The sequence below is a fragment of the Perissodus microlepis genome, chromosome 7 (genome assembly GCF_051167445.1).
Source record: "Perissodus microlepis isolate ML-2025 ecotype Zambia chromosome 7, ASM5116744v1, whole genome shotgun sequence".
Lineage (NCBI taxonomy): Eukaryota > Metazoa > Chordata > Actinopteri > Cichliformes > Cichlidae > Perissodus > Perissodus microlepis.
In genome coordinates this window covers 4,495,037-4,507,594 of record NC_140467.1, presented here as the reverse complement: position 1 = coordinate 4,507,594, position 12,558 = coordinate 4,495,037, and the positions used below count along the sequence as shown (strand labels likewise).

The window sequence follows — 12,558 nt, the reverse complement described above, 5'->3', positions numbered from 1 at the left end:
TGCAAAAGATGTCTTTTTTGGAGAGTGAAGAACTCAGTTTTCTTCTGTTTGACCTCTGTGGAGACCTCGAGGGCAGTCTGGCTGCCTGTCTGTGGAGAAAATGCCAAAACCTTTGGTTCCTTATCTGGAGAGACTTTGTGGAAGGATGCATGTGAAACTTGAAAAGAGCTAACTGGAGGGAGGTCATACTTGAGTATAGCACAATCTCATCCATAATGCTTCTGTAATAAATATATTTTATACTTTACATTTCGCCTTTTTTCTGCAAGTGGAAAATGCGATCTCATAAAATGTAAATGATTCTTTTGACTGTACTGTGGGAACTGTAAGATTAGTTTGATCCAGCCTATAGAGTTGGGTTTGGGTATGATTGCTTCTTCAGCCCTGATCTTTGACTGTTTGTATTTTAATCTTTGTCAGAGTAGCTGGCAGCTATGTAGCCATCGACAAGAGTAATGAGAAACTGTAGTGCAGATTTTTTTTAGTGCTACAGCCTACTGTGCTATAACTCATGCTGTGTAAAATCAGGGGATATACTACTGAGTTCTTCCGCCTTGCTTAATTGTGGGAGTGCCTCATTGTTCTAATTTCATTTCCGTCTTGTGACCCATTCACAACACCATTTCTAGCAGCGTTCTTTTATTTATTTAGGACACATGCAGTCACTTTTTTGTTTAAATAAAAGGCAAGCTGATTCACTCTTGATACAACAGTCACTTCTAATCATCAGTGCATTCTCTCATTTTCACGGTGACCCTGAGTATAAAAGCATGTTGTGCGCACGGGCTGCAGAGAATATATGCTGATTGTTGATTACAGGTAATCCCTGTCATATGTTATAAAATAAATATGATTATCTGAATCAATAACCACCAATCTTAGACTGTTAACTCTCATACAAAATGCTCGCAGACATGATTTTCACACTCTTAATCGTGAGCTTTCATGGTCTCCAGCCTGGACCTTCGAGCCACCGCGGAGCCCCGACGTCTTCTTACTGACGCCCGCAAGGTGACGCCCTCGGTCAGTTTAAACCGAGCGATGCCACCTGCCTCATCCAGTTTCTTAGCGCTGCAGCAAGGTGTTGGAACCTTCATAGTGTTGCCAAACTTGGAGTAGTCCACTGCGTACATGCCGTCCTCTTCGGACACTGTAGGCACAAAGCGCTGTCCCCACAGGATCTCCTCAGACACGTAGGACGTCCTGGCCTGGGTGGTGATACCGGTGGTCTCCACCACCCCCTCCAACACAACGATCACCTCTATGTCTTGGTGTAACAGATCAGAGGCTGAAAGCTCGTAAAGGGGGCTGTGCTTGTCAATTATGTGACAGATGATGAGGGGAGATACCAGGAAGATGCCATTGGTACCCACTGGGTTATCCATGTGTATGTCGATTTGGTCTAGTGGCACCACCTCACCCTCCTCCGTGGTGGTTCTCTTGACAACCTGCATTCGCACGGTGGCGCTGATGATCATGCTTTTCCTCAGATCCCCGATGCGAACCATAAAGCAGAGCTTGTTGTTTCGGACGGAGATAACAGCGTGTTTGCTGAAAATGAGCGTCTCCGCGCGCCTGTTGGCCTGAGCGGTTTTCATGAAGATGCAGCCAAGCATGATGGCGTTGATTACCAACCCGACGATGTTTTGCACGATCAGAATGATGATAGCGGAGACGCATTCCTCCGTGATCATCCGGCCCCCGAAGCCGATGGTCACTTGGACCTCTATAGAGAACAGAAACGCGGAGGAGAAGGAGTGAATATCCGTTACGCACGGGATAAAGTCGTCTCCGCTCTGGTCCAAGTCGCCGTGCGCAAACGCAACGAGCCACCAGATCATTCCAAAAAGGAGCCAGCTGCACAGAAACGACATGGTGAAAATGATGAGCGTGTGAAGCCATTTTAAATCCACGAGCGTGGTAAACACATCCTGCAAGAATCGGCCCTGCTCTCGGATGTTGGTATGCGCCACATTGCATGTGCCGTTCTTGGAGACAAACCGAGCCTTCCCCGCTTTCGCCTTGAACTTGGGCTGCAGAACATCCTCGGCCAAACGTGTAAGCAAGTAATCTTCAGGAATGAGTCCTTTCCTGGACAACATAGCGCTCCCATGCTACGTACCCACAGCCGTTTCGCTTTGAAGGTGCTGCCTGCTTGTGCTTGGATGAAAGAAAAAAAAATTCTCCTCTCTCCCGGTGACTTCTCTTACCAGCCGGTACTCACCGGTGCGGTGTCAGCTTTTCGGCAGCTGTCAGGCGCACGAAGGGAGAGCCTAGTGCCCTGTTTTCTGGAGGTATGTGTGCTCCTCACGTTGCCTCCAGGTCAGGCGCCTCACAACCGCCAAATCCCATGAGAAGATTCTTCTAACAGCTCCGCAGCTGACGCCGTCACTCACGAAATAGAGCGACCAGGCGTAGTTGTGCCACACCGCTTTGTTCCCATTGTGATCTCCATCTACCGCTGCGTTGGTACGCACTCACCGCGGCCCTGTGCGTAAAGGAAATCAAGTGAGATGTAAAATGTTCCTTCTATCGCCGCGTAATGGGCCTCTGAGCTGAGTTTTATCACATTTGGAAGAGGAGGCAGGCTCATGAGGCGCAGTTGGCTCTTTGCTGATCTCGCTACTTCGCTATAGCTTGGTAACGTGAGAAGGAGAGGCAGTCCCTCCCTCCACCACCACCACCACCACCATCATTACCACCAGAGTGGTGCCCTTCCTTTCATTTTCAATGAGAATGCAGGAGATACCATTACGCATTAAGAACTGTTCAGCCATGTAGCCGCTATGCCACAGGCAGCTTATTATCCGATCATATAATGGTCAGAGTTTTTGGTAACTTAAACAGCATTAGGCACTAGCAGGCAGTGGGCTGGTCAACCACAGAAACCAGATCTTGCCTGTTTTGTTTTTCATCTCCGAGCCCATCCCAGCTTTATAAATTTCTATGGTGCATTTATTTGTCTGCTTAGCTCCAGGTCATTTTAAACTTACAATCCTATGATGACTAATCAGTTTCAAACAGCAAGTTTAACACATGCCCAAAACACACTTTTAGTCTCACTGCACAAATAACTCTGGACACACATTTTAAGGATAAGTTATGTTTTATTAACAAAGCATTAACATTCTTATGTACAAATATAATACAACATGATTAAAAAATAAAAGGAATATATTCCATGGGATCAATTGCACTTTGAATGTCTTCCTTTAATGCTTCCACACTCTTCCTCCTCTTGTGCTACTTGTCCGCTTGCACAAAGGAGGCGAAGACACTGTCCTCCTTGTCCAGCAGAGCCTGGGGTGTGTCGTACTCAAGGATGATCCCCCGCTTCATCACGATCACCAGGTCGGCATTGAGAATGGTGTGGACGCGATGCTGCGCGACAGAGCAGAAGAAAGTAATTACTGCAGTGAGCAGTCCAGCCAATGCTAGATCACCCGGACGGTTTAGAAACAAAGCTGCGATAGAAAAAGCTGTATGCACATCTTTATATTGGCTGGTAAATTAAGTGTGTGGTTGCATCCACTGTAAATACCAGAGTTCATCAGGTTTCTGGCTGTTTGGCTTTTTTTCTTAAATATTTCATGAGAAATATCAAAAGTGAGCACCACACATTTTATCATACTTTTTTTTTTTTTACCTCTTTTATTTCTCTATAATGTAATTGCAATAACAAAGAATAAGACCAGAAACATGCCTTGATTTCCTCTTTCAATAACTAGCACTGTATTTGTAGCTTTTCAAGGTTAAAGCGTCAGCAGTGCAGTGCAAAGGTCAGCAGTCCTTGTGATAATGCCGAAGCTGTATGCATTACTGTAAATGGCAAGAGGGATATACTCACTGCTATGATAACTACTGTTCGATCAGCAAAAGCAGTCATCACCACTTTCTGCAGGATGTTCTCCTGTGGAGATGGAGGGAGGTTAGTTTAAGCAAACATGCTTTTATCTTCACTGGGATTCAGAGTTTGTGTAAAAACAAAAGGTGCTTTCGATAGTTAACATCATCATTCATGTTGTTTAAAAAAAAATCACATTTTCACCCTTATTGTTCAAACCATCATCTCTTGTTCATTGTCTCATCCCTTCTTACAGGCTCAATCGTGTTTCCTTGAGGGCAGTGCTGCTGCCTTATTGTAAGCTGGAACTGGCGCTCTTTGTGGCCAATCATACAAGAGAGGCTTTTAAGTACGGAGCAACCATTTCCTGAAATTCCCCTCAGGCTCTCGGTGTGCTCAGTATTTTCCTTCTATTTCAGATTTTCTCTTGGCACTTCATGCATGTTTTCTCCTACACTTTTTCTCCTTGCATGCCAAAAGCTTCAGTTAAAGGTATACTTTACATGTTACACGTGTAGTGTAAAGCGCTTTGGGGTCCTTAGGGACTAAGTAAAGCGCTATACAAATCCAGGTCATTTACCATTTACTCCCAAAACTGCTGAGATTTTTTTTTTTTCTCGTTCTGTACCTCTTGTAATATTACTCTACAAAAGAACAAAGTGTTAAGCTTTTACCTTTGCACATCTATTCACAAATCATTCAGTCTGTCAGCTTTTCCTTCATTTTCTTTGTTGCCATGCCCCCAGATGAAAATTACCGCGTGCACTTTGTGTCACCCCTGCCCTTCTTGTGTCCTTCACCTCCCCTTTCTCTGATTTTCTCATTTCTTTTCTCTCTCTTCACACCTGCTCTCCACTCTCTGCCTTAAAAATGCTCTTTGTTTAATTACACACTCACCGTTGCCATGTCTATGGATGCTGTGGCTTCGTCCATGATAAGGATACTGCTTTTCCTGACGAAGGCTCTGGCCAGACAGAACAGCTGTCTCTGACCCTGACTGAAGTTTTCTCCTCCTTCTGTCACTATGGCATCTGAAAACACAGACATACACTTCAATATGTTTCAATCATTTCCAGAATTTAGAAGCATTTTTATTGTTCTTTTTTGCGACACATGACACTACAGAGGAACTATGCAGTTCAGTTATTTTCTTAAGTAAGAGTGTAAAGAGTAAGAGGGTAAAGTTAATTAGCCTTTAGGTTTTGGATTGCAGATCAATAGGATATTGATTTCCCATTTTCTCCTCAGTGTTATAAATGATGAAGGTTAAGTCATAAAAATGCTTGAAGAACCAAAGAGCTTAATTAATTAATTCGCTGAATGTTGAGATTTTCTTTTTGGTTGTAACGTCATGTAAGTTTGACATTAATATACAGAAAGAAGAAACAACGAGAGGATCCGGCGCTCGGTTTATTCAACAGTAGGATGCGTGTCACTCTTCAAACAGAGGCTTCCAACAGGAATCAAACTAGTTACAAGGTGAATGTAAAGGGTTAGAAATTATGGGAGGGGTGAGGTGCATTATGCAGTGAAGTCACATTGAGAGGCATTGTTTGGTGTTTTGCATTAAATATGATTAATAAGGTTATTTTTTAATTCCTCAAACTGTACAGTTGCCATTATGAACATATAATAAAGGCAGTAACAAGGACTCAGGTTGGTTCACCACACAGCATAAATCTATAGCACACTGTATTGTTACTTAAACCAAATCAAAGGACGAACTTAATTAGCCATCAGCTCCAGCCTCAGGGATCAATATCTTACTGAACATCTGGTTCCAGCAGACATAAACTAAAGCTGCAAGCAGCTTAGCTTGAACCTGTCACATCCTGACACACACACACACACACACACACACACACACACACACACACACACACACACACACACACACACACACACACATTCGTCAGTGTCACACAAGACTAAAATTGATCATGTGAGATGAGCAGCAGGCTTATTTCACAAGAGAAGCGTTTCTTTTTTTTGTTGTTGTGATTAATTGCAGAGGACGGCAGAGACGTAAGGAATCGAGTGATAAACTGGAAGTGCTCACGCGCCAGTGTTAATGTCCACACAAAGACGGCCCCGTGCAACATCATCGCTTCAAGCATTCATCATTTATGCACGTTGGATTTTCTGACTTGACTTTCAGATAATATTTGATCTGGCCGCGAGTCTTCCTGCTGGCGGCAACCGTCTAGTGTCCTGTGTCAAAACCACGAGCAGAAGACTGTGCAGGACAGAGCAGCAGCACATAAAACAGCCACTGCAGCGAGTTAAAAATGAATGCTCATGTCATCTGATACAGCGGCTCGATCTTTGTATGGGGACACTCGAGCAGCTGGTAGATGTGACGCTGACATGTAACTTCTGAGAAAGAATTATTTTTTCTGTTTAATGTTCAGATCCGGGTGAGCACACTTTACTCTCTGTGTGTCTTTTAAAATAAACAGTTTGCAAATGTGATAAAGTTGACACACACATATGAACAAACACAGATGTCTCACCCAAGCCTCCTGGAAGTGATTTAACAACAAGTTTCAGCTGAGCTATCTCCAGCGCTTCCCACAGCATCTCATCAGTTGCTTTCATCTCTGGGTCCAGGTTGAACCTACAAACCCGCAAAAACAAGCTGCATTTAGGGCTGCAACTTTCAGTTACTTCATGATTAGGGCATTTTTTTGAATGACAAATATTTGGATCATCTGTAAAGTGTCATAAAACAGTGAGAAATATCCTTCCTAATATCCCAAGTCACCAAAAATCCATGTTTGTATTTCACAAGACATAATAAATATTATATTTTGAGGGTCTGAAATCAGTATTTTTGCTTTAAAAAAGTCATTTTTATTCGTGGTCTGTACATTTAAGCTTTAATATAATCCTCACCTCCGAGCTGTCACTGGGGCCATTTTCATTATGATCTATGTGAAGCAGCGTCTCTGATGACTGTGTAATGAATATTCCAGTAAATGGACTAAAGCGTATGAGCTGGTCAACTCGAGCAACACACCCTTCTGTCATCACTAAACTGAGTCCATACATGTAAAGGGACAAACACTGAAATATACTTTTACATCACTGGATAAAACTACAGTCTGAGACCATCGTGCAGCTTGTTTTTTCTCTGGGATGACATTGCTTTTACGGTCAGTGCTGCTGAAGTCTAAAAATAAACCTCTTCACTGGAGTTTTCAGAGGACACTGCTCTTATCCACAATTAGCTCACCTCCCGTTTTGTGTCTTTGAAGACTCTCTACCCCCCCGTTTACTATAATGCAGAATCACTGATTCACTAGTCTTCTTTTTGACAGAGAAGTCTACTGTACCGGATGGTGCCACTGAACAGGATAGGGTCTTGGAGGATGATGGACAGCCGAGATCTGAGAGTCTGCAGAGGCAGCTTGGAGATGTCGATGTTATCAATCACAATCCTTCCTGTGTGACAGAAGTTTACAAAAACACCCCAATTTCACCAATTAAGACACTTTTCCTCCTTTTTTCTACTATTTCAATTATTATTTTATCCCCTGTGGAGACACGAATCCCATTTGGATTATGTCAGGAAGGGCATCTGGTGTAAAAATCAAACGTGCAGATCTACGTGTTACCCCTTGTGAATAAGCAAACAGCCAAAAGTAGATGTATATTTTATCCTGTTAACTTTATTTTTGTGCTGGTGTGAAGCCGAAGTGATATTTTACCCTCAAACATGTCCACCATGCGGAAGAAGGCCAAGGAGAAAGAGGATTTACCGCTGCCGGTCCTGCCACAGATCCCCACCTGGGGAAAAAAGCAAAAACAGCCATCATAATTATCACCATTAATCTATCCATCCATTCTCTTAGCTGCTTATTGGTGTGGGAGGCATGTGGCTACAGTCTATCTTAGCTGTTAAGGCAGGATAAAGCAAGAGCATGGTACTCCCTGAACATGTCAAACTCCATTAAAAGGCTCACCAGTGCTCAGTAAACTAAAATATGTATTTTCTGTATTATCTCTTTTCACAAGTAGAAGACTTAAATTGGTAAAATAAAAATAAAAATCACAAAAAATAAAGTACTGAGTGAATACATTAATATTTCATTAAATGCATCCAAAGTGGCATTAAAAATAAATGCAGACATTATTTCATTTATATTTAAATGTGATTTATTTATTTGACCTTGTATCATTTCTCCTGTTAATTAGCTTTCCGGTTTATTTAAATCTTAGTATGTATTTCTGCTATGAGTCTGACGCTGATCAAAAACAGTCCATAACACAGTTTGAATGACAGCTTCCTTATCTGACAGGGCACACGTGCAAAAAAAACAGAAATACAAAAGTTTGAGGGAAAATAACACCAGAATAAATGGAAATATGCAAAATTTGCGTCATTTAGCTGTTATGCAACTATATGACCTATATTTGTTTTTTCTCCAAATAGTTTTCATTTAATCTGTTATGCTCCTCCACATTCAAACACAGGTTTCTGTCCTGTACCTTCTGACCAGGGCTGATCTGTGCGTTGACATTTTTGAGCACAGGCTTCAGTGTGGCGTCATAACGAACGCTCAGATTCTGTATCTTGATCTCTCCCTGTCGGGGCCAGCCGTCAGGAACCTGAGACACAGCTGAGACACACAAGGAAACATCACGACTTTCAATTTGATCTTTTTTCCATCCGAGAAGCAAAAAACTTGAGTGAATCCACCTTACCAGCATATATTCTCCTTCAATTTGTGACCAAAATGTAAAATTTTCCCACATTTTATGGATAAGAAACAGACGCACTGCATACTGCACAGGCACACACTTTGACATAGTGCATGCATGTATGATCAATTATTAGGGAATATAAAAGACATTAGCAGAGTTTTCAAAAAGTGCGAGAGGGATAAAGATCCATTTCTCGCGAGCATTATGACAGCCTTCTTGAACTGACAGTGATGAACGAGTTAATTTCAGGCTTCTTCACTCAAGAAGAAATCCCAACACTTTTCAGGTAAGACGTTAGACATGATTTCTCTGAGCGCCTGCTGAATCAGTAAAAGAAAGTTTAATTTGTGGCGGCAGAGTGCACTCACTGAGCAGTCCCTCGTAATTCTCTGGTTCAGTTTTGAGCAGGCCGTTAATCCTCTTGACTGAGCCAAGCTGTACTTCCATGTCTGCCAAGTTACGCACCATCCAGTTCATGTAGTTGGACACCTGATACAAGAAGGGAGGAGGGAGGAGATGAGCTGAGTAAATGTCACCACACAGACACGCAGTCCTTTCGGTGTGGACATTGTTGTTGTTTTCACCCAGATACAACTCGAATATCCTCAGTGTGTCTCGGCTTTTCGTGACTGTCACGATGAATTTTCTAGACAGGCTTTTTCAGAAACACAGAAATAAAACACTTGAAATAAAAACATTTTGTTCCCAATTTACCTGAAATTGCTGCATTTTTACAGCAAAAATATACCAAAAAAAGAAACAAATTTACACAAAAATCAACCTTTTCTACCTTTTAGCATCCACAACCTTTATTGTGGCTAAGCTACAACAGAATGGCTGAAAAAGAAAATAATCAAGGTGTTGCAGTGACCCAGTCCAGTCCATGTCTCAGAGAGAAACTTAACAGAGCCGTGCATAAATGGGGAACTGAAGCAACATTGTAAAGAAGAGTGAGCCATGCGAGAGACTGATGAAGTCATACAGAAAAGATTAACCATAATGATTAATTATTATGGTGCAGTATGTCATGTGTTTTTGCTCATCTCAGGTTGTATGTACTCAATTTAAAACCTGGTAAGGATCAGATTTCTTTTCACTGATGTGTACAAACTTGAGAATGGACACATTTTCTTTTCACTGTGACTGTAAAAGTTATTTTATCTGTCTGCACTAAAACATGTAAGAATCAGTAGAAACAAACGAAAGAAATTGTTACAAAAGACAATTTTCTCCATCCTTTTTTAAAATAAATGAACTACAAATGAAACACATTGGTCAAGTAATGAAAGTGTTCTTTATACTACTAGTGCTGCGGGAGGTTTTTGCAACATTGAGCTTAAACCTGTAAATACCTTAACAGCTAAACAGTTAAACACACACACATACACACACACTCTCACCATGAGTGCGTATGTCAGACCGAGCCCCACCAGCCCGGGGGACAGCTGGTTGTAGAGCGAATTGGTGATGGAGGCTACCGCCGCCACCAACACCACACAGGCTCCGATGTACTCCTGCAGAGACAGACAAAGTCAACATCACAGCGAGAAGTTAACGCTTCACTTAATAACTGAAGAAGGTAAATAACGCTTAAAGAGATCCATTATTGTAGATTGGTTTATTGTTAACAGACATGACAGTGGGGGCGGTGGGGGCGTGTTCTTGTTTGCATTCATCAACATTTCAAAGGTTTCTGCTGCTGTGAAACACAAGGAGCCGAATGAACTGTGAGCAGCACGGTCAATACATAAAACATGACATGTAGACAGCATTTCAAGCTAATATGAGAATGAAAAATTCAGTGTTTTATAGACCCCAACAGAGGGAGCAGTTACCCAGCAACATCAACATAAATGTGAAGCAGATATCTGACAAACAGTGAAGCAGAACTGATGGGAATTTTAAAGAAGGGCGCAGCAGACGGATCATTACCATGCGGACCTCCAGCCAACGGTTGGCTGCTGTGAGGAAGAGAGAGGCGATGTTGTTGGCATCGGTGAACTGTAGTAACCTCTGTCTGAACCTGGGCTCATACCTGCCAACAGAAGGGGTTTAATTCATTCATTTGTTATTTCACTGTATCACGGACTGCGTTACATCTACATCTAAGAAGAGCACCGTATGCTATTTCTCATTGCTCTTTATCTTTTAGGAATATAATGACATTTTAGTGACAGAAATAAAACTAATGGCTTTGGCTGTTTGGTATTTAAGGCTGAAATTTCTTTTGACATTTTCAGGTTCAGGAAAATGCCACATATGTAAGGATATTTCAATAAACGCTGCCTTTCCAAATGTGCAAAGATCTCAAGAATCTGAAAACAACTTCAAATGTTTGCACTTGTGGCTCCTTTGTCACTGAATGTTTGATTTCAGCCAAATACCTGAAATAAGCTTTTGGCATTTTCACTTCTACAGTACATAATTACCTAACCAACAGTCCACTCTAGTCCAGTCGTAAATGCTGAAGCTTTTGTGTGTCCCTGTTTGCACGCAAGTAGCCTACAGCGTTCTGAAGCCCTTTTGAAAAATATTGTATTTTTAACCTCGGCTATGGCTTTTTAAAAGTTCCCATTTTCACCGAGGATGTAAGCATGTGTTACCTGAGGGCTCGTATAGTGGTGAGACCTTCAACTGTCTCAGAGAAGTGGGAGAGTAAAGGGAGCTGTGTGCTGTCCTCCAACTGCTGCAGGTCCCTGACCAGAACATAGCAGAGACAACAAACGGGGAAATATCAGCTGAACCACATTCAGATATTAGATTTTTGCATCCAAATCATAAATCTAATGAATTTCATTCTGAAAAGGAATATTTATTTTGTCCCACCAAAAAAAAAAAAAAAAATCTGGCTATATAGCAATGTGTCTGTGACTTCCCTCCAACTATCCCGTGAGACTCACCTGGAAGCCATCCGGAAGTATTTCTGAATAAAGTAGCAGGTGACGGCCAGCGGCAGAAGGGCGATGAGGAAAACGGGTGTGACGTAGGAGATGACACCCAAAGCAGACACGCATAACAAGGTGGAGCGGGAGAGGCACTCGAGGGTGGTGGGAATGTGCTGATCGATTGTGTTGGTGTCAGTGGAAAATCTGTTTAGGATGCTGCCGAGAGGAGTGGTCTCAAAGAGCCTGAAGAGAAGAAAGAGAGTAAAATCCCCTGTACTTTATCATCAAAATGACCAGATTACTCTCTGAAATACTGCCGGCTTATCAAAAATGCTTCCGCTGGAGCTCTAACAAGGACTAGAAAGAGATTAGCTTTTCTTCATTGGCTCTCTGTTAAATCCATAATTGAATTTAAAATCCTTCTCACATACCTCACATACGAAGACCTGAGCTCCATCATATCTTAAAGACCTTAAAGTATCAAATCATCCCAAATAGAGCACTTGGCTCCCTTAGAGGTGTCTGTGCTTTTAATATTAGACTTAAAAGCTTTTCTTTTTGATAAAGCTTATAGGCAGGCCTGGATCAGGTGACTCTTAACCATTTGTTATGTTGTTATAGGCTCAGGCTGCTGGGGGACTTCCCATGATGCACTGAGCATTCTCCATTCGGCTCTTTTCCACTCTCCATGCAGTTCTGTGCTTCTACTGCATGTCATTAACTTTGTGTTTTCACCTGTGGGCTTTCTCCCACCTCTTTCCGCTCACCCCCAACCACCTGGGGTCTCTTCCTCTGATATGGGACCTTGCTCGCAGGGGATCCTTTCTATCATCTTGTTAAGTCTGAACCTTACAACGTAAAGTGCCTTGACATGACTGATTTAATCTCATAAGGTTATTTTCAAAGATCAGAATTATACAATAAAATAAAATATGATTCAATATTTAAAAACAGTGTGGATGCTTTTGCCACTGAAAAAAAAATGCATTTCCACTTTATAACTCAAACATTCATGTTATTTTCTCATATTTGAGTTATTTTCAGAAGCTTGATTTAGTAAGTTAAAAATTTAACATGCCATATTTTGAGCCAATAATCCAAAACGTTGACTTACAGATGGAA

At 41.9% G+C, this 12,558-nt stretch overlaps 2 protein-coding genes across 5 annotated transcripts in view; both read right to left on the bottom strand.

Moving 5' to 3' along the window:
• Positions 1–622: 622 nt before the first annotated feature.
• On the bottom strand, positions 623–2,684 carry kcnj11 (potassium inwardly rectifying channel subfamily J member 11). Its single transcript, XM_084932928.1, has one exon. The coding sequence runs from the start codon at positions 2,100–2,102 to the stop codon at positions 930–932; it is 1,173 nt and encodes a 390-aa protein (XP_084789054.1). The 5' UTR covers positions 2,103–2,684; the 3' UTR covers positions 623–929.
• Positions 2,685–3,087: 403 nt separating this feature from the next.
• The window catches only part of abcc8 (ATP-binding cassette, sub-family C (CFTR/MRP), member 8), a 53,328-nt gene continuing 43,857 nt past the window's right edge, over positions 3,088–12,558 (bottom strand). For all 4 annotated transcript variants that reach the window (XM_084932920.1, XM_084932923.1, XM_084932922.1 and 1 more), the window contains 12 exons: positions 11,452–11,679; positions 11,155–11,247; positions 10,484–10,586; positions 9,952–10,065; positions 8,920–9,040; positions 8,336–8,466; positions 7,555–7,633; positions 7,180–7,288; positions 6,358–6,461; positions 4,742–4,875; positions 3,848–3,910; positions 3,088–3,381 (listed from right to left, as the gene is read on the bottom strand). In XM_084932920.1, the coding sequence (XP_084789046.1) occupies positions 3,244–3,381; positions 3,848–3,910; positions 4,742–4,875; positions 6,358–6,461; positions 7,180–7,288; positions 7,555–7,633; positions 8,336–8,466; positions 8,920–9,040; positions 9,952–10,065; positions 10,484–10,586; positions 11,155–11,247; positions 11,452–11,679 (1,417 nt within the window). In that variant the 3' untranslated portion in view covers positions 3,088–3,243. The remainder of the gene's footprint in view (positions 3,382–3,847; positions 3,911–4,741; positions 4,876–6,357; positions 6,462–7,179; positions 7,289–7,554; positions 7,634–8,335; positions 8,467–8,919; positions 9,041–9,951; positions 10,066–10,483; positions 10,587–11,154; positions 11,248–11,451; positions 11,680–12,558) is intronic.

Coding starts and splice junctions, on each gene's coding strand:
- kcnj11 (XM_084932928.1), bottom strand. CDS start 2,102: ATGTTGTCCAGGAAAGGACTCATTCCTGAAGATTACTTGCTTACACGT.